This window comes from Malaclemys terrapin, chromosome 11, assembly GCF_027887155.1.
Source record: "Malaclemys terrapin pileata isolate rMalTer1 chromosome 11, rMalTer1.hap1, whole genome shotgun sequence".
Taxonomy (NCBI): Eukaryota; Metazoa; Chordata; order Testudines; family Emydidae; genus Malaclemys; species Malaclemys terrapin.
The window spans coordinates 18848121-18869438 of record NC_071515.1 but is presented as its reverse complement, the minus strand read 5'-3'; the positions used below and the strand labels follow the sequence as shown (position 1 = coordinate 18869438).

The following is a 21318-nucleotide window of genomic DNA, read 5'->3' as shown; positions in this document are numbered from 1 at the left end:
TTTAGTATGGTGTACGCTGAAAAGATAGAGTTAATACACTTCTGTGACTGAGAGACAAATTACAAGAGGCTTTTTCCATGGCCAGTCTTGAATTGGAGATCTTTGCTGAGAAGGGCCACTATTTGTGTTTGATGATTAAGCAACTAAATAAATGGCTTTAGCTGTATGTTATTTTCCATGGTTAAGTACGTATCATAAAGAGCAACTGAGTAAATCAGATCAAAAACTATATTAATATAGGCAAAAGTGTTCTATCCTGGCATCACTGTGCATTGCTTATATAATGCAATGAAAATATACACACACACACACACATTATAGCACAAATATGGATTTCAAGCTGCTATAAAATGAACTCTTTTCTAGTTAATTTTATTTTAAAACCATTGATAGTCTGTCTCAGATGTATTAAAACTAAAGGACTAGGGGTAATGATGATCTACAGCGACAGATGACATACTAGATTAGGGGATCTAACAGAAACAATTAATTCTAGGCTGTCTAGATACTCTAGTACCATCAGGTGATTGAGAAATAGCAACTATGATTTCTTTGCACTAGTGTAGAGTCTCTGATGCCAATGGAGGTTTGCCTATTTCAAGTTGCAGGATTGGGGACCATAATTCTTATATTTAAAAAGAAAGATTCAAGGAAGGAGGCTGAAAATTACGGGCTTGAAAATTTAACATCTATATTAAAAACTGGAGATATTTATTGATATCTTAGAGACATGTTTGGGGAGGTACTATTTAACAACTATGAGTCAGTATGCATTTTAAAATGAAATTATTTTTGGTCTATGTGGAGAGGAACAATTGATTTAATATTTTCAAAACCTGTATTTTCAAAACCTCATGACAAAATTTAACACTATTGGTCAGCGGTTTTCAAACTGTGGGTCGGGACCCCAAAGTGGGTCACGACCCCATTTTAATGGGGTTGCCAGGGCTGGCTTAGACTTGCTGAGGCTTGGGGTTGAAGCCAAAGCCCGAGGGATCCAGCCCTGGGCAGCGGGGCTCAGTTACAGGCTCCCTGGCTGGGGCTGAAACCCTTGGGCTTTGGCTTTGACCACTATCCCGCCCAGGGCAGTGGGACTCAGGCTTTGGCTCCCTCATATGGGACAGTGGGAATTAGGTAGACTCAGGCTTCGGTCCCCCCTCCTGGGGTCGTGTAGTAATTTTTGTTGTCAGAAAGGGGTCACGGTGCAATGAAGTTTGATAACCCCTGCTGTAGATTATTGTCTAAATGTAAGTTAGTTAATAGATTACAAAAGGTAATGAATTAATAGGTGGAAAGCAGAGGGCTGATACTAAATGTGTGCAATCTTTGTGGAAAAGTGTGAGAAGGAGATTCCTGCAGAAGGCGTATTGAAATACCTTTTTTTTTTTTTTTTTTAAATTGACTGCTGTAATAGATAAAAGTCATTCAGGACGTAATACTGCTTCAGTTGAAGTCAATGGGAGTACTCACATGCTTAATGTTAAGAAATTAAGTATTTTAAACTAATATAGGTGTCAGTCTAGCAAGAGACACTGTCAGAATGATTTAAGGGAGAAAAAAAGAAAAAAAAAAAGGTACAAAACAAGCACAATGGAAATGTTTCCATGGTTTTGTTGTTGTTATTCCAATAAAAATAGTTTGGTTTGGTTTGAACATTTCACTGTAGTGTTTGTATCCCAAACAAGACAGCCCTGTACTTGGGCATGAGCCGGAAGGTGAAACTGACTAATCTATTTTCATTGCCCAAATCAAAGGAAACACAAAAAACAAGTAACAAAGGACAGGGAGTTAGCCTGAAACTGACCATTTTTTGCAATCTATTTGTTTTTATATAAATAATTTTTAATCGGACATTTTCTCTTGAATAAGGTAGTGGGAAAGGCTTTGGATCTTTTAAATCCTTACCGGATAGTGCTGCAGGATTTAAGGTTAATAGAACATTTACTTATACAGGTATCGGGCTATCATTTCATTCCTATGCTACAAACAAAGGGTAAGTCTGTTCTTTAAGCTATGTGTAAGGTTAGGACTTCTGTTTTTCTAAGGTTATTAGTTTCATTGGGGGGGGGGGGGGGGGGGTATTTTTAGCAATTTGAGTTTTATATATATGTCCAAAATCGGGGGGAAGGAGAGGTAGTTCAGGGCTCTCTTTGAATATATTGTAATGAGTAATCTCTGTAATGTTCCCTTGTGCGCTTTAACATAGTACTGTTTCAAACACAGCACTACATTAAAGCACACTAGAGAATCTTTAGTGCACATCAGCAGGGTCTACATAGACCAATTAATGTGCAACACATTAGTGCAGTTAAAATCATATTCCCGTAGTCCACATTACTGCTCCTTGTAGATTAGCCCTTATATACACAAGTAATGTTTATTGGATAATCACCAATTTCTATTGATGGGTAGTGTTTTACGGATGTTTATCAGTTAAAACTGAAAATCAGAAGCCCTAAGTATTTTATACTGAATGTTACATATGATCATTTCTTCCTCCCCATCCCGAAATCAGTGATAAAAACACCTGTCACTCTGGTGTAGGCAGGGTGAACTGTGATCAACACACACTGTAAGGGAATGTGGTTGATCCCTATTAGGGCTAACAGTCAAATATGAAGTGTACAAAGGATATTAAGCTCCACTGGCTTCCAGCAGAACAATCACTTCAAGGGGGTAGGGATAAGGAGAGCTATGTTTACACCTGATGTCTAACACATTCTGCTTTCTAGTGTATACAAGACTTGAAGTAGTGCGGAGTTCCAATTATCTTATTTAAAGAAAGATCTAGTTAAATTGAAGAGAATCATGTATGTTAAGAAAGATGAAAAAATGGAAAGGAGGGACTTACAAATCAGAAGAGACTAACAAATGTGGATTTATTTCATTTTGAAAGAAGACAATTAAGAGATGAAATAAGTGTTTAATCTATATAAAGTGTAATGCAACATATTTAAAATAATAAAATTGAGTTTCGTTATCTATTTGCAGTACTTGGACAGATCAGAATTAGGGGACAAATTCAAAGTTAAGAGGGAACATGTAATTTTATAGAGAGGCTTGAATAGGCAGAATAGACTTCTAATTGAGGTGATGAAGTCGTGTACTAATAGATTTAATTTGAAGAACTTGAATGGTTAATAATAAATTTAATAAGTTAAAGGAATATTAACTATTTTTCTGCTTGGAGGTCGGGAAATAATTTTGTTTATCGTCTCCTGATCAGATCTGAGGCTTTTTGCATGCAAGTGCTTTTGCCCTCCTTTGTTGTAAGTTTTTTTTATAAGCTTCCAAATTATATAGGACGAAGATGAAAGTTATCGAAGCGTTCTATGGCTCACTTCTGATCCTACACAATTATGTAACAAACTGTATAATGAAAGTGGGTTGTCTGATGTCAGATGAAATACAAAGTCTTGGCATAGAAAATTAAAGGTGGCAAGCAAAGGATGAAGAAATGGCAAATATCTCCATACTGAACTGAGTGTGAAAAGTAAGTCTCCCATGATATAGATATATCCACATCAGCCAAGAACTGTCATTTTGTGTCTGCTCCAAACTTATTATTGGAAACTCATGAAACCCTATTGCTAAACTGCAAACTCTATTCTGAGACGCAGTCTTTGAAAATATTCATTCCAACATCTCTCATTTGAGATTAAAGTTTTATTCCCTTCTTCACACACCTGCTATCCTCAACTTTCAAATGCTGTAATGCAACGCTTATCATGCAGTTTATTCTAATACAACACACTCCAGAAGTTATCATAGTGTGCTGTACACATTTTGATACATTTTATTTTACACAATGAATTGGTTTCACGCTTGAAAGATTAATATCAAATTACATAGGGACACATGGGACCTAGGAACTTTCACTTAAGTTTTGTAGGTTTTATAAAAACTATGATTAGAAGCTGAACAGGGACTTTGGCCCACTTAGTTCTTGCATCTGAAATGACAATGTATCATTTGATCTGACAATTTCCATTATGATTTTTTTTTAAACTTATCTCCAGTCTCTATTGGATACTAGCAGAGGAACGGTCAATGATTATCAAATCATGGCTTGAAATTATTCATACTGTGCCATCTGAGCATTTGCCCTAGAGCTTTTGATAAACATTCTTCTCACTTCATCAGTCTCTTCAACTGAAATGGCAGGTGAAGTGCAAGTTAATTTAGAACACAATCCAACTGTTGTGTCAGAGAAGAGAGGGAGCTGGGATCCGAAAAGGAAGTTATATATAGGGCACAGTGGGAACACTATTAATAATGTGAAAGGTTAGCGAATGGCAGCTAATAACATGAAAGGTCAGTGAAGAGCTGTCCATTTCTTTTTTGTCATATTCTGTTTACTTTTGGGGTTAAAAATAATGATTTACATGGAACAAATTCCAATCTCAGATAGTTAATAAACACTTTATTTCATTGTTTGAAATACCATACTAGTGGTGAGAAGTGTGATAGTGGGTCTTCAGAAATATAATGTCATGGGCACCATGTAGCCAAAATTAGAAGTCAGCCACATTTCTGACCACAACTTGTATGCTGAAAGCCACAACATAAGGAAATTAAAACCAAATTCTGCCCTTACTTACACCCCATGCAGCTCCAATGATGTCAATATTTAAACCAGTCTTAAAGGGCGAGGAAGAATGATCTTATGGCTAAGGCACCGGATTGGGATTCTGGAAGTCTGGTTCCAATTCCTGGCTCTGCCACAGACTTCCTATGTAACCTTGGGCGAGTCATTTAATTTCTGTGCCTCAATCCTCCTACTGTGAGATATGGATAATACTTCCCTACCGCACAGGGATACTCTGAAGATGTATTTATTAACATGTGTGAGGTGCTCAAATAATATGGTTATAGGGGCCATGTGAGTACCTAAACTGATGGAGCCCTGAACTTTGACTCTGTCCTGAGCTCCCCAAACTCTCACCAGGAGCCTATGCACTCTTGCAACTCCCCAGCTATACGTTTTGCCACCCCACCAAACCCAGATGTCCAACCACAATCTTCCTCAAGCAATTCAAACACCTTTTAAGAGCATCAATTCCCAGGTATACTCAGTAGCTAAACAAATGAAGTGGAAAAGTAAGTATTATGTAATCAGTTTGATCAGTAGAGTCTGAAGTGAAATTTGAGGAAAAGCAATAATCTTGCTTGAATATATACTTCGCTTCTTCCTTTTCCCCCATCTGATTCCCCATAAATAACAAAAAAACATATTGGTCTTTAAAAAAAAAAAGAAGACTTACAGAAACATACTGATATTCAATCTATTGACCCCTTTCTCCCTAACCATGAAGACAGTTCCCAATCAGTAAGACCAAATTTGTAGCCAAGCTGACTGAAGCTATTTTCAATTCATGGAGGGCCACCATCACTCACCTACGGTCCTCAGATTTGGGGATAGGGTTGGTGCAGCGTTGGCTGTTATACTTGGCCACATATTCACATTGCTTGAAGGGGGCAGTCTTGTCCTCCAGAACGTGTCTGATACAGAAGGCGTAGCCGTTAAGTCGCCTCTGCTTGCACAGTTTGGGGCTATAGGAGCACAAGGGCTTATTGTCAACCTCAGAGAAGTGTATGTGTTTGCCTTCATACATCACGTGACTCTATTCCTTGTGAACATCAGCTGAAAGAACCAAAAATATTAAGATAAATCACATGAGAAAAAAACGATGCATTAAGTTCTGCATTTTGTTTTTGTTGAGGGGAAGGGCACACGACAGTACCTGATTTTAAATCTTCTGTACCATATCAATGTTAGGAGAGAGCCCCAAGGAGACCACTATCCTGGAATGATGACGAGTCAGATGAAGCAGATTGTCTAAGAAAAAATATCAAAGGTCCAAATCGGTCAAGATTAAAGCAGACAGGACCGTTTTGCATAGTAAGCAAGGTGTTGGATGTTGTTTCTCAGCACGTGGCTCAGCCAACACCCAACAAACTGGATTAATTAGATAATCCACATTCAATTATTAACTGGAATGTAGACATATCACTAACCCAAATTTTTGCACGCTAGTATTTAATTTAATTTTAGCACTCATGCAGCACAGTAAGTTTGTGTTATAACTGCATGGCCCACATCTGGTGTATGGTTTTCGGAATTTGTAATCCCCACAGACTGCATAAATCTGTAATCTGCCTTTTCCAAGGCCAGCCAGATTTTTCTTACTTCGTCATACTTATTGGGTGAAATCCTGGCTCTACTGAAGTCAATAGCAGAACCCCCACTGATTTCAGGAAAGCCAGAATTTCACCCATTAGCTGTAGCAGGGAGTCATTTTTTAAATGCAGAGGTTACTAAAGTATATAGAAAGAAATTTGTGATCTCACATGCCACCCCTTTCATTTCTGATTCCCCACCACTCTGGAGTTTTTAGCAATCACGTCCTTCTTTTCCAAAGCAGCTTTCAATTAGGTTCAGCTCTACATACATGATGCAGCTGCTTTGCTAATGCCCAACTTACACTGTGCAAAACTGTTTGTAATGATCGAGTTCAACTATTAACTAAACAAGCAACCCTGAAGAATTGAAACGCAGTCCCGAACTTGGTGTGCTCTATTTTTTCAATTATTAAGTTTTGTACACCATGTACGTAGAGGTGCTATTCATGTGATAAATTGATTTGTCATATGCTTGTGTAATTTAACACATACCCAGGACCAGCTGACCTACCCTCTCCCCCACTAATTCTTCTTCCTGGGAAATATTTTAATATCGCAAACCACAGTGGAGCTTCAAAGTCTGCCAGAGAAAGGTTTCCTCCTCCCCACCCAAAAAATTACACTCCTACCTGAAGCCTAGTTCAGTCCTGGGCCACAGCAGCTTTTCTATAAATGAAAATGTCATAACTTAAAAGTTAATTATCCAGTGGCCCCACGGGACTAGAAAGGGAGCTTTATATATTGGAAATGGGAACTTCCCACTATGGTCTACAAAAACAACAAAGAGTCTGGTGGCACCTTAAAGACTAACAGATTTATTTGGGCATAAGCTTTCGTGAGTAAAAACCTCACTTCTTCGGATGCATCCGAAGAAGTGAGGTTTTTACTCACGAAAGCTTATGCCCAAATAAATCTGTTAGTCTTTAAGGTGCCACCAGACTCTTTGTTGTTTTTGTAGATACAGACTAACACGGCTACCCCCTGATACTTGACCACTATGGTCTAGTGATCACTTCCTGCCTGATAGCTCCCTGAGAACTACTTTAGTGCTGTGACATTTTTAGGTCTAGAAAAGCCGTTTTAAGTCATTTTTGTGAGTGTTAGTTAAAATGTCTCTCACACCAAGCATTGCACAGTAGTACTTAGGGTAACAAAAGCACCTGGATTTACAAGGAAAGGGATACAAGACACAATTTCAATAAACTAAACAAATTCTATAAAACATTCCTGACAGTTTTACATCTAACATATTTGATATATACTACTGAATACACGATGGGGTAATATGCTGTAAAGTGTTTACTGATAAGTTTGGGGGGAGCTACATAACTCATTTGTGAATAACAAGGGCCATTCCAAACACATGCAATAAAACTTTTATACCAGATCACTCTCTGCGCGCACACACGTGACGTTAGTACTTCATTTGCACCAGAACAATGAAGTACAAATATAAATCAACATCTTATCATACCCCAAATTATACTATTCAAGCCAACACTTTAACCAATTTCTCTGAATGCACCAAGGAGCAAGTACTATAGAAATTCAAAACCAGTCACCAGAATATATCCCATCAGAATGGATTGGAGATCTATTGTTTCCTTGTACTTCCCAGTCTGTCTGTATCCATCTGTTGTCTCTTGTCATAGTTAGACTGTAAGCTTTTTGGGGCAGGGGCCATCTTTCTGTTGTGTTTCTACAGCGCCTAGCACAATGGGGTCCTGGTCCATGAACAGGGCTCCTAGTCACTACAGTAGTACAAATAACAACAATGATAATAATAATAAAGCAAAGACTGTTAAGGCACTGGATTTGCTCTTTAAACCCATAAATGGTTTCGATCCCAGCTATTTGAAAGATGGCTTCATCTATTACTATGGCAGTTGAGATAATCCGAGGTGCTCTAGTTAACTGCCTGGTCAAAATTTGCTTCCCTCCTTGGTTAATCAGAGCTTGGATTTGGTAACATTCAGGAGAAGCTGCAAATTCCAACGGTTCTCCTGGGCTTTTGCAGAGGAGGATGTGGGTTAATTAAGATTATTTAACACAAGTTTGATAATCCATTTGGGCAAATCCTTGAAAACTTGGGATGCCTAATGTTCGGCAACTAAATCCCCATTTAGGCACCTAAATAAGTAGCCTGAGTTTCAGAGGTATAGAGCACCTGTAGCAACCACAGCCACCTCTGAAAACTGGGCGACTCACAAAGAAATTTTTTAAACTATATTTTTATACCATTTCCTGTAATGAAAAACGTAGAGAAGAGTATTTGTTTATTTCTATTCTTAATTTTAACTGTTTTTAAAACTGCCAATTTACACCTCCTCTCTCCCCCCCCCCCCCCAAAAAATAGTTCTATTAAAGAAACAGTTCCATTGCAGATGCTAAGATGCAAAGACTGCAGACACTGGGACTTACTCTCCACTGCCTTGCGTCTTGTGCAGCCATTTACCTGTGTATAATCAGTGTAAAATGCTATGAAATCAGCAGCATTTTAGGCCTGCTTTTCATTGGCATACGTGACTGATCAAGTAGGAAGGCAGTGAAGGATCAGTCCACTGTAGTGAGGAACAGTATTTCAGCAAAATGATCTCATGAAAGTGGATTAATCAAGGAAAAGATGTTTCTGTAAAACACGCTTAAGTAGCCTTATGAGGAAGCCCTTGCCAACTATTAGACAAAAGGATTCCCTTTTGAAACTATGGTTTGGAAAGTTATCACATTTTCAAACGGTTTCAAAAGCTTTGCACTGAAGTCAAAATCACACTAACTATACAGGGTTCATATACATATCACTGACATTGTACCAACATGAGAATCATTCCCTGCATCATCCAAAATCCTGTTAGCCATTCTCAAGACTTCATTTTGAGGAACTAATTTAAGACAATTTTTATAAAATAAAAATAATCTATCATAAAATCAGCAATGCAGATAATACATTCTGTCAAATAAAGTATTTTATTCATTGGCTGGCTATGTTCCCTCTCTCTGATGAGCATTTGTGGAACAGAAATAGAGGTGATAAAAGTGATTTAATTGTATTCAAAAAATAAATAAATTTTAAAAGAAGTAAAGCTTTATGGAGATCTCAAACATCTTGGTAGGAACAAGAGTGTCTTTGATACAGATTAGGAAGTCTTGTTCATACACCTGTTTTACCCCCAGGATAACTCTTATTGATGTCAAAATAGACACACACAACTTAAAAATAAATAAACAAACAGACTTTTGTCCAAAAAGCTTATTCCTGCTATTGTTACAAGGAAAACCCAAGGTTATTAGAACAGAAAGCAGCGGGGAGCTGCAAGGGGAGGGGGGAAATTGTGACAGTCTTTCATACGCACAATGGAAAAGGATTTTTTAAAATAGGAAAACGTGACTGTAAAACCACAAAAATTAGCATGGGACCTTCCCAACGTCAGCTTAACTCATTTTGCTGACAAGATTTCAAGTCGATCAAGTTGATCATGTCCCGAGTGTAAGTGAGCTCAGAATAAGGTTTGTGTGTCCACAACAAGCCAGATTTCTGTACTTTAGTTATTTCCTCTATAGCCATTACGATACCAACTACGATACCCGCGCAAGGAAATAAGGAAACAAATCAACAGAGCCAGACGTGTACCCAGAAGCCTCCTGCTACAAGACAAGCCCAAAAAAGAAACCAACAGAACTCCACTGGCCATCACCTACAGTCCTCAGCTTAAATCTCTCCAACGCATCATCAGTGATCTACAACCCATCCTGGACAATGATCCCTCACTTTCACAGACCTTGGAAGGCAGGCCAGTCCTCGCCCACAGGCAACCCGCCAACCTTAAGCATATTCTCACCAGCAACCACACACCGCACCATAACAACTCTAACTCAGGAACCAATCCATGCAACAAACCTCGATGCCAACTCTGCCCACATATTGACACCAACACCACCATCGCAGGACCTAACCAGATCAGCTACAACATCACCGGTTCATTCACCTGCACGTCCACCAATGTTATATGTGCCAGCAATGCCCCTCTGCTATGTACATTGGCCAAACTGGACAATCACTCCGTAAAAGGACAAATGGACGCAAGTCAGATATCAGGAATGGCAATATACAAAAACCTGTAGGAGAACACTTCAACCTCCCTGGCCACACAATAGCAGATGGAAAGGTTGCCATCTTATAGCAAAAAAACTTCAGGATCAGACTCCAAAGAGAAACTGCTGAGCTTCAGTTCATTTGCAAATTTGACACCATCAGATCAGCATTAAGCAAAGACTGTGAATGGCTCTCCAACTACAGAAGCAGTTTCTCCTCCCTTGGTGTTCACACTTCAACTGCTAGTAGAGAACCTCACCCTCCCTGACTGAACTAACCTCGTTATCTCCAGACTGATTCTTGCCAGCACATTTATACCTGCCCCTGGAAATTTCCATTACATGCATCCGACGAAGTGGGCATTCACCCACAAAAGCTTATGCTCCAATACATTTGTTAGTCTTAAAGGTGCCACAGGACTCTCTGTTGCTTTTTATAGATCCAGACTAACACGGCTACCCCTCTGATACCGTGAAGTACCAGGTCTTGAACCCAGAACTGGGTGTCCCCAAACAGCTGCTGGATCCTGGCCCTGCACCCAATGTCTGCTGAAATCTGGTTGACAGACAAGCTAGTAGCACTGCAATAGGGATTTTCAAACTGGGGGTCAGGATCCTTCAGGAAGTCACGAGGTTATTACATGGGAGGGGGGGTCACGAGCTGTCGGTCTCTACTCCAAACCCTGCTTTGCCTCCAGCATTTATAATATTAAATATATAAAAAAGTGCTTTTAATTTATAAGAGGGGTTGCACTCAGAGGCTTGCTATGTGAAAGGGGTCACCAGTACAAAAATTTGAGAACCACTGCGCTACAGTGTTAGCAAAGGCACCACCCACAGATGCTCTGATTGGAGGATTGGTTGGCTCCACCAACTGGTCCAACCACACTAAGTCAGAAGGAGGCACAGGAAGTTCACCCAAGCAACAAGATGACTTCCTATTATGGCTGCACTGGATTCTGCTTGTGCCTGCCTCCTGCACCTAACCCAAACCCCCCTTCCCTCAACTCCGTTCCTGATTCCTGCTCTGTTCCTGGCTCCTGCCTCACCCCTGCCTTTGCTCCTCTTCCCACTGTGCTTCTGCTCTGTGCTTGACCCTGGCCTCTCCTCCAGTTGCCTGCCCTTACAACCTGCCTCCAATCATCAGTTACCAGTCCTGGCTCTGACCCAAGCCTCTGACCCTGGCTTGACCCTGGGCTCTGGCATTTGACATCTAACCTCAGCTGTGACCCTCAGCTTCAATTCCTGGTTCTGATTCTGACTTGATCCCTGGCTCTGGTAACTGGCAGTTGACTCTGGTGCTGACACTTGGCTTCCACTAGACCTGACTCCTGCTCTGATTACCAGGCCAGACCCCACACATCCCAGTCCATAACAATCACTGGGTTAGAATTACTGGATTCTGTGCTTATGCACCAAGACACACTCATATGAACAGTACCTTGTGAAACATTCTGTCTGATAGGAAGCGATCACTTGCATCACTGTAATCATATAACAGTAGATTTAATAATATACAACGGTAACAGAAACAAATCTATCCATTACATAAAACTGTAGCAGTTGCCTATGTCTTAATCTTGCAATTCGATCTTCAGGGGCAGACCCCAGTGCCCATACAATGAAGTCAGAGGAGCTGTGCAGGAATCTACCCACGTGGGTCTGATTGCATGATCAGGGCCTATATAAACAAAATGTAACCCTGGATCTAAAGAAGCTTTTTCTTTTACTACCATAGCATTTATATATTGTAAGACCTTTATATTTTTTCATTTTGATCTGAACTTGTATTTTACAGTGAATTAAATGCAGCTCTTTTTTACAGAATATTTCTTGCCACTTAATAAGTAGAGCAATACATTGCAATAAGCACAAGTAGCTTATCTGAAAAGAACTGAAACCATGTTTGTTAAATAGTGGGTGGAAGAGAAATTATTTTTGTCCCACAAGATTCAGTAACAGATGAAGACTGTGAAATGTGGACTTCCTCTGGAAAGCCTAGTGCTTTGCCCCCAAAATATCAGGGCATAAAACCTTCTGAAACTTGATTTGTATCTTTTGTGCCTATGATAGAGACTGAATCTTCAGAAGGCTTCAACTCTCTCCAAATTTGTGCCTGCAGTTATCCCATGTATGCACACAAGCTGCTACTTAAAAACCAGATCTGTGTATGAAAACCAGAAGTCACTTTTTTAGAAGCATGGGCTATATATTTAGACAATTTTAAAGCAGTGAGGTTTAATATCAGTCAGCGGCAACAGGGAGAAATACACAAGAGGACCCAGAAAACAGATATCAGCAAAATACAGTTGTTTGCAGTGTGACCAGAAGAGCAGCTCTGTGTAGCTCAAAAGCTTGTCTTTTCTCCAACAGAACTTGGTCCAATAAATGGTACTACCTCACCCATTTTGTCTCAGCAAAATACAGTAACATTTCAAATCGAGGACCATATCATTCTCTCCATGTTTTGCTACTGAGAAGATGAATAAAAGAGAAAACCTGTTCCTCTGGTAAATATTCTGTCTGTGTATGTGAGAGCTAACTCAGCATCATGAGTGAATATGTTGTGAGGCTGGGCTGAACACAAGGCAAAGCCACTCTCTGTGGCATGATCCCCCAGCAAACTGGCGGAGATTTCCCCTTGTAAAATCATATACTGAATGTCAAGTATCAGGGGGTAGCCGTGTTAGTCTGTATCTACAAAAACAACAAAGAGTCTGATGGCACCTTAAAGACTAACAGATTTATTTGGGCATAAGCTTTCGTGAGTAAAAACCTCACTTCTTCGGATGCATAGAGTGAAAGCTACAGATGCAGGCATTATATACAGACACATGGAGAGCAGGGAGTTACTTCAAGTGAAGTAACTCCCTGCTCTCCATGTGTCTGTATATAATGCCTGCATCTGTAGCTTTCACTCTATGCATCCGAAGAAGTGAGGTTTTTACTCACGAAAGCTTATGCCCAAATAAATCTGTTAGTCTTTAAGGTGCCATCAGACTCTTTGTTGTTTTTATACTGAATGTCAGTATTATCTTATGCAGAAACTTGCTATGTGATATGTTCTCTACTCTAGGATGGAAATTGGTGGCCCAGTCACAGAGGGAGAGCCCATGGGAATCTAGCACACCAAGGATACACTCTTAATAATTTTCAGAAGACACTTGTACTGCAAATATTTTAATAATACTTTAATGCACATAGATTAGTTACATTTTAAAATGTATGCTTGGAGATAGACATTTCTATGTGTTTGAGGCACATTTAGGGAATGGAATCCTCAAGTGCATTGTAAATTGGATTGCAATTATCTGTCTGGGGCTAAAAGATGTATAATTATGAGGACTAAGATTCACATTGTAGCTTCCAAACACTTGTCATCATTAAAGATGTCACTTCAATTTGGTTGTTTTGTATTTTTAAAATGTGTAGTGTGGATTTAGTGTTATGATATTGGTTCACGTGTATGCATGGCATATGACAGACAAATACATTTTCCATGTATGAGTTTCTAAAATGTGCCAATTTGATGGCCAGAGAGACCGAAGTCCTCTATTTACTCACAGAACAATACAGCACGCATAGAAGTTGTGCTAGCTCCAACACTGCTCCTCAACCCTGACCTGGAAAGCCCACCTCTAGGTATCAGAGGTTCGGCTTTCACACCTGTTAAATCGTTAGCTTCCCTGCTGAGACTGCCAATAAGCATAGCAATTTTGGTGGCTTGTGAGACATGGATCTAATCTACTCAGAACTGGACTGAGACCACCCAACTCATCCCACAGCCCAGCCATTTGAAAGACACCATACCTGGCCACTCGATTACAGACCTAAAAGTCGCAATATTACAAAAAAAAAAACTTCAAAAACAGACTCTAACGAGAGACTGATGAATTGGAATTACTTTGCAAATTGGACACCATTAAATTAGGCTTGAATAAAGACTGGGAGTGGATGGGCCATTACACAAAGTAAAACTATTTCCCCATGCTTATTTTCCGCCCCCTACAGTGCCTCATATCTCCTTGTCAATTGCTGGAAATGGGCCATTTTCATTACCACTACAAACAGTTCTTTTTCTCTCCTGCTGATAAAAGCTCACCTTAACTGATCACTCTCCTTATAGCGTGTATGGTAACACCCACTGTTTCATGTTCTCTGTGTATGTGTATATATATATCTACCTACTGTATTTTCCACTACATGCATCCAATGAAGTGGGCTGTAGCCCACGAAAGCTTATGCTCAAATAAATTTGTTAGTCTCTAAGGTGCCACAAGTACTCCTGTTCTTCATACAGGAATAACTTCCAGTTGTTACTGATAGGGGCTGGATTAGAATCAGTGATAGAGCTGAAATGTTCCATTTCATATTACCAATCTTGCACCATCTAGTCTTTCCTTAAAGAGTTTTCTATTCTACAGAGTGAAGTCACACAACACCTCATTTTGATCTTCATCAGTACCATAAAGCTACAACCCTTATTCCCATACTATGATCTAATCATTACTTTAGTTTAATTCCATTTAACAGCTCAGGTCACTGTTACATTCAATAACAAAACCAAATCTGCTATAATTCTGGAAACAACAACAGAACAAAATTAAAAGACTCCATTAGCCAAACAGAACTATCTTCCATCTTCTGACAGAAGAGACTTATAGTAGCATGGAGGGAATGATAGTCAGCAACAAGAGTTAACAAAACATAATTAGAACATCCCTGGCCCTCATCTGTGAGACCTTTGAAGAGCCCTACCAAGAGCAACAGTGCTCCACATGAATGCCAGTGTTCACTCAAGGTCCATTTGCGGGATCAAGGCTCATTGGGATACAACAGTGACTGACCAAACATGTACATATACACAGAAACACACACTCCCTACCTTGTATTAGTGAATTATCACTGCTGATATAAAATCCATTGACTAAAAAATGTTGCCATGATTTAAGCAAAAAATATTTAACACTTGATCCTGAATGTTATTTTAGGAAACAAAGTGATTCAGGTCCTTCATGGCAGCTGCATAGTCTTGCTTTCCCTGTTGGCTCTCAGATTTTAGAAACATGTCAATTTAATCATAATAGCATTTTTCTCTAATTATCTGTAATTCTATATTTGACTATTTTTTCATACATTAAAATCTACCTAGGAAGCTAGAAGTGACAATGTTGTCCTCATTCTGTCTTCTTAGAACTGTTAGGGCTCCAAGTCTGCACAAAGCGGTTGCATGGAACCAAAATGTACTAAGTGAGAATGTGGAACCAAAATGTACTAAGTGAGAAACCTTCAGGCTCAGTTCTGATCAACAGAATTACATTTTTAAATGTACTCAAATGTAATAAAATAATTGTGTTACTCTTATTAATAATGGTCAGACAATGCTTGGATTACAACTGGCAGCAGCAAATGGACCTACTTAGAAACTAACTTTTATTGATATAAAACTGAAATTATTCTTCTATTTATTCTCCTTTGGAAAGTGCACAGAAGTAGGGATTTTAATTCTAGCTGATCCATTTTACCCAATAATCAGCACATAGAATAAGCAGTACAAAGATACACAAACATTAAATACCAGTAACCATTTAAGATGGGGAAGCCGGGAGTTTAACTGTAAAGGATATTTAAAGAAAGGGAGATATGTACAGCAAAATAGCCTGATACTGCAAACCTTACTCAAGGAAATATTCCCAGTGACTTCAATGGGAATATTCATGTCAGTGAGGGTTGCAAGATCAGGATCTATGTCTTCTGAATTATCATTAACACAGACTGCAGCATTTAAAGATATAACTGCAGTCAGACCCACAAAGGCAGAGCCATGTGCCCACCGAGACCCACACCAACTTCTACAGGCTCTCTGCACATATGCTGCTCTGCCAGAGCACGCTCTCTTTGCAGGATACAGGTCTTCGGAAAAAGGAATACAAGGAATCTTTTTTCAGAGTAGCAGCCGTGTTAGTCTGTATCCGCAAAAAGAACAGGAGTACTTGTGGCACCTTAGAGGCTAACCAATTTGTTAGTCTCTAAGGTGCCACAAGTACTCGTGTTCTTTTTAAGGAATCTTTTAGCCATCATAACATTAAAAAAAAAAAAAATTATTGTACTGGTACAATATAAATGTCAAAACAAACTAGAATCCAGTGAGAAAATGTAGAGGCGAAGGACAGGTAGTGAAAACCTTCAAGTATCAGGGGGTAGCCGTGTTAGTCTATATCTACAAAAACAACAAGGAGTCTGGTGGCACCTTAAAGACTAACAGATTTATTTGGGCATAAGCTTTCGTGGGTAAAAACCTCACTTCTTCAGATGCATAGAGTGAAAGTACTCTATGCATCTGAAGAAGTGAGGTTTTTACCCACGAAAGCTTATGCCCAAATAAATCTGTTAGTCTTTAAGGTGCCACCAGACTCCTTGTTGTTTTAGTGAAAACCTTGATAACCCAGAAACGTCTCCAGGAAAGGCCTCCTTTATAACTTTAACTTGCACGGTTTGAAAGTGAACTAATTGTCTTTAGAAAAATTCTGCAATACATCTAGCAGCTATTCTACATCTACCGGGAGAGGGCCATGCTATTATGAAGTACTTATTTTAAATAATTCCAATTATGCACTTGCATATAAGGTTTAACAAAAATCAAATATGCACTTTTATTCCCAATGCTGCAAAGACTTGCACATAAGCTTATCTTTACATACTGAACAGCGCCACTGATTTCAATAGGACCACTCACAGTGTGTAAAATAAGTCACTGGGGGTACTCACAGAGCAGACCCTCAGCTGCTGTAAACTATCATAGCTTCACAATGGAGCTTTGGTAATTTACACCAAACAATGTGTAAAAGTAAGCACATGCATAAATATTTGCAGGATCAGAGCCTAAATTTTCATGAAAACGTGAATCGCACACATTAAAAGAAAATATAGATATAGATAATTTGGGATGTTTTCTTAATGTTGTTAGTTTCTATAATTTTTCCAAAAACAAGAATAAAAATAAAAAGTAGAAACTTTGTATAAATAAAAATATCATTGGGATCCTTCATTCAGAAGTTCATAAGTCAGCTCTGCCAAAGTTATAGCTGTCCCATTGGTTTCCAAGTGCCAGTTTCTTACAACAGAACAGTGCTCTGGAGGTTGGGTTGTCAGTCAGTGTAATACTTTGCCAGCAAAGTCCAAACATGAGCTACTGTTGATACAGGGGAGGGCAATATATGGATAGGACATATTCCTCTAAATTTACGAAGAATGGCAAATCAACTCTCAAGAAGTGCCCACAATGGGGAACATAGACATTTATTGCAGGTTGCTACGTAACAAAATTAGGGCTAACTTGGTTATTCTGAAATCAGAAAGTGGAATATCAGGTGTCAAGTCAAGCTTTTTTTTGCTTTTAAAAATGCTTCAATGTTATATGTACAAAGCAATTAATAAATATTTTTAAAATGCACTGGAACAAATCACTGGTATCTATAGCTATTAAAAATCAGAGCTATTTTATCTATGCTGTGCAAGATGCATGTCTCCCACAGTGGACCCTCTTCTCAAGTATAACTAACACACTTGACTTTCCCCAGGAAAACTGCTTTCGTTTTCAGTTTTATGTACTAGGGTTGTGAAGAGGGTTCCTGGGTAAGAATTATATTCACATCAAATTCATTACTTGCCACTATAAATGATTGACAAATCAGGCCCTGATACTGCAATTAGGGGGTGAGATTCCATATAGACATAATGACCTGCACACAGATTATCAGAGTCAGACTATAGAATCAAGATCCAAGTTTGACAACACCTTTGGATGCAAAAGTTTTTCCTTTCTTGTTATCAAAGAGTGGTCTGTGGAAACATCTTTCCCTAGACATTTTATACAAAACTGACCAGTGGCCCCAACCTGCACACACTTAGTACCAAGCATAGGGCTTACTTAAAGTACCCCCGGTAGTAAACACTACACAAGATAATTGTCTGCAGGATCAGACCTCAAATAAGGAGGAGTTTACACACCCCATTCACAAATCTAGAGTCAGTCCAAGAACGCTGCATGTGTCAGTGTGCTTGGACTATCAATGACAGCACCTAAAAAACTCGCAAGAAGACACAGAAGTTAGCTGGAAAGATATAATGACCCTGCAAGAGTAAATAATTTAGAGGAGTACTAAAGGAGGGGGGAAGATTTATTCACACTCAAAATTACAGAACGAGTTAGGAGTCAAATGATGCAAGGCTGCTTCTAGTGAGACCAACCTATGTCCGTCTAACAACTCCTCAGGTCCCCAAACCTTTAGCCCCCTCCACAAACCAAGGGGGGACCCTGTAAAAAGTTATAATTCAAACAAAATAACTCAAAGCAAAACTGACATGCACATGGTCGAGGAGGCTATAATGAAACAGAAAGGAGGGAGACACGGGTTGGTGGGGGGGGGGGAGGAAGGATTTAAACCCCCCCCCCCCCAATTTAGTAAAGAAGAAAATATACTCCCCATGATTTTACTTATAAATAGCAGCAGCAGGAGGAGGTATAAAACAGGCACGTTATTGGGGGGGAGAAAGGAAACCTTAAATTAAACTTTAAAGGCCGCCGGCTGCTGTTCAATCTACACCCCCCTCCCCCGCGGGACCCGCCTCCCAGGCTGCGATGGGGGAGGGGGTTGTCATTCTCAATCCCTAATTATAATTAAAATAACTTCAGTAATTATATGATCCCATGAAATTCCGCCCCCCGGGGGCTCCGCTGCGCTCCCCCCACATCCCCGTCCGGCGGGCGGGGGGAGGCTCCCACCTCTGCTGCGGCCTCGGCGACCCCCCCAAACCCGTGGAGCCCAGTGCAACATGCAGGGCAGGAGGAGCCCGCCCGTCTTCCTGAGTGGGGGGCCGCAGCGGGGGGACCGGCGGGGGCGGGGAGCGGCTAGGCCCCGCCGGGCTGAGGCCTACCCGCCCCCTTCGCCGCCCTTAACCTTACATTCAAGCACACTGAGGCGCCGCTTCCCGTCCCCCGGGATCCAGCGGCCGCTTCACCCCCGCTTTCCTGCCTCCCTAGCGCCCGAAAGTCTTAAAAATCCCTCCGACACCCCTCACCCCCACTGCGGCCTACGGCACTCCATCGAATCCCCGGGCTCGCGTAGTCCGCGTGGCCGCCCGCCCTGCCCCCTGCGCGCCGCCTGCCGCGCTACGCAAGCCCGAGGATGCAGGCCGGGCCTGGCTTACCTTTCCAGCTGCTTTTTTTTTCTCCTCTCTCGCCTCTCCCCCCTTTCCCTCTGCTGGGCTGACAGATCAGAGTTTCCTCCCCAGCAGAGGGACCGGGAATGGGCTCGGGCTCTGTGCTGAGCAGCTGCTGCCCCCCTAGCTCTGAGGAGATCCTGCTTTTGTGGGGGAGAAAGCTTTGGGGGGCTTTTTATTATTTTAAAAGTACAAAGTGCTCCGAGGGTAGGTGATTATTAAGGGGAATCCCTGAATATATTCTCCAGCAAAGAAGGCAGGGCTGCTGGGGCTGCTCAAGAAGAGAGCCAGCAGCCTCCTACAGCACCACTACAGGCACTGAGAGGACATAACATCAGAGAGCAGCTCCTCTGCCCTCCAAAACAACAACTTTCCTACCATCTTGGAGGTAGTAGAGAGGGGGGGAAAGTACAGAGGGTTTTTATAGAAAGTGTCAGTTTAAAAATAATAATAAAAAAAGACTTTATCTATTTGTGTGACTTAAAAAAAATGCATGTGGCTTAGGAAATATTTTCCTTTATAATTAGTGAAGATCATTTGTCTGAAAAAAAAATTTTTTTAAAGAAGGATGGTCAAAAAGAAATCTCTTATTAGTAAGTTTATTTGTTATGATTTATTTTTAATTAAGAGTGAGAGGTTGGTTTTTGTAATTATTTTATTTTGTATGCCATAAAGTACAAAGTTGTTAACTTTTTTTTTCTGTCTCTGAGTAGCAGTTTTTTAAAAAATTGATGTCTGGAAAGAAACTCATTGATATAACTTGTTTTATTATGGTACTCTTTTATTCGGAGTAAAAGCTGAAACTGATGCGGGATAGTCTGGCAGTTATGTATCATGGTGTCCTCTCTGTCTCTCTCAAGGCACTGTAAATAAAGCAGATTGAATGTATAGGTAGGTAGATATAGCTGTCTAGTTTTTTTCAGAGTGCAAAGAGATATGTAGAGAGGGTTTTAATACAAGTACAGTAAGTGGAACCTGTCACATATCTAGAAAATGATGTTGGTCCATCATAATTTTGGCATTGTCTGCCCATAAAAGATGGGAAGTGAAAAATAAAACTTATAGCAACAAATTTTAAGACAGTAGTTGAGGGGTTTTTTTTGGTTTGTTTTTTAAATTCAAAGCATTTTGCAGCCTTTTAAAATCTGTTTTGATTCTTTTTCTGAGATTGTTTTGATTTGGGTGCTTTGTTCCTGATATTTATGAGTAATGTTATCCCTGACATAATCTTGCAAAGTCAAGAGACAATATTCATTTATTCTATAAGATCTTTTTAAAAATACCTCTAATATTGAAAGGGGTTTTTTAAGGTGCTTTGATTAGACTGAACAAAATGTATGAAATGCTGTTAAAGTAATGTGAGATGCCACCAGGTATCTGTAAATGAAAACATTCTCATTCAGTTCAGCAGATGAGTGATAACATTGCATGCAGTGAGATTCACCAGAGTCCTATGTAGGAATGAACAACTGCAAATACATCGTTCTGTTTTGTCTGCATGGAGGAGGAAGTAATTAGAAAACTAAGAGATATATAGTAGAGAACTGCAAATTTTGCAGCTTTGTAAAAGTTATTTATATGATGTAGGTTGGCTAAACTGCAGTTTGACTGAAGTAACATCAATGCTGAAATTGAATTGGCATAGCCCACTGTCTCTCTTTAATGAACTCTGAAATAAATAAAGAGTTCTGAGTCCTCCACATTTATATCGGTTTCATAGTTCAGAATGTCTCAGATCAGATGTTGCAACATCTCCAATTTTTGTAGCATTCTGATCCTTGAATTTACAAAGAAGTTGCTTTTTGAAAACTTACTTGGATATGG

General features: G+C 39.9%; 1 protein-coding gene across 1 annotated transcript in view; it reads right to left on the bottom strand.

The window, feature by feature from the left end:
- INO80D (INO80 complex subunit D) overlaps window positions 1–19559 on the bottom strand; it is a 58675-nt gene extending 39116 nt beyond the window's left edge. Inside the window, exons 1-3 of the mRNA XM_054044747.1 lie at window positions 19483–19559; window positions 5745–5839; window positions 5398–5644 (exon numbers count right to left, since the gene is read on the bottom strand). Coding sequence (XP_053900722.1) covers window positions 5398–5615 — 218 coding nt within the window. The 5' untranslated portion in view covers window positions 5616–5644; window positions 5745–5839; window positions 19483–19559. The remainder of the gene's footprint in view (window positions 1–5397; window positions 5645–5744; window positions 5840–19482) is intronic.
- Between the last annotated feature and the right edge of the window lie 1759 nt (window positions 19560–21318).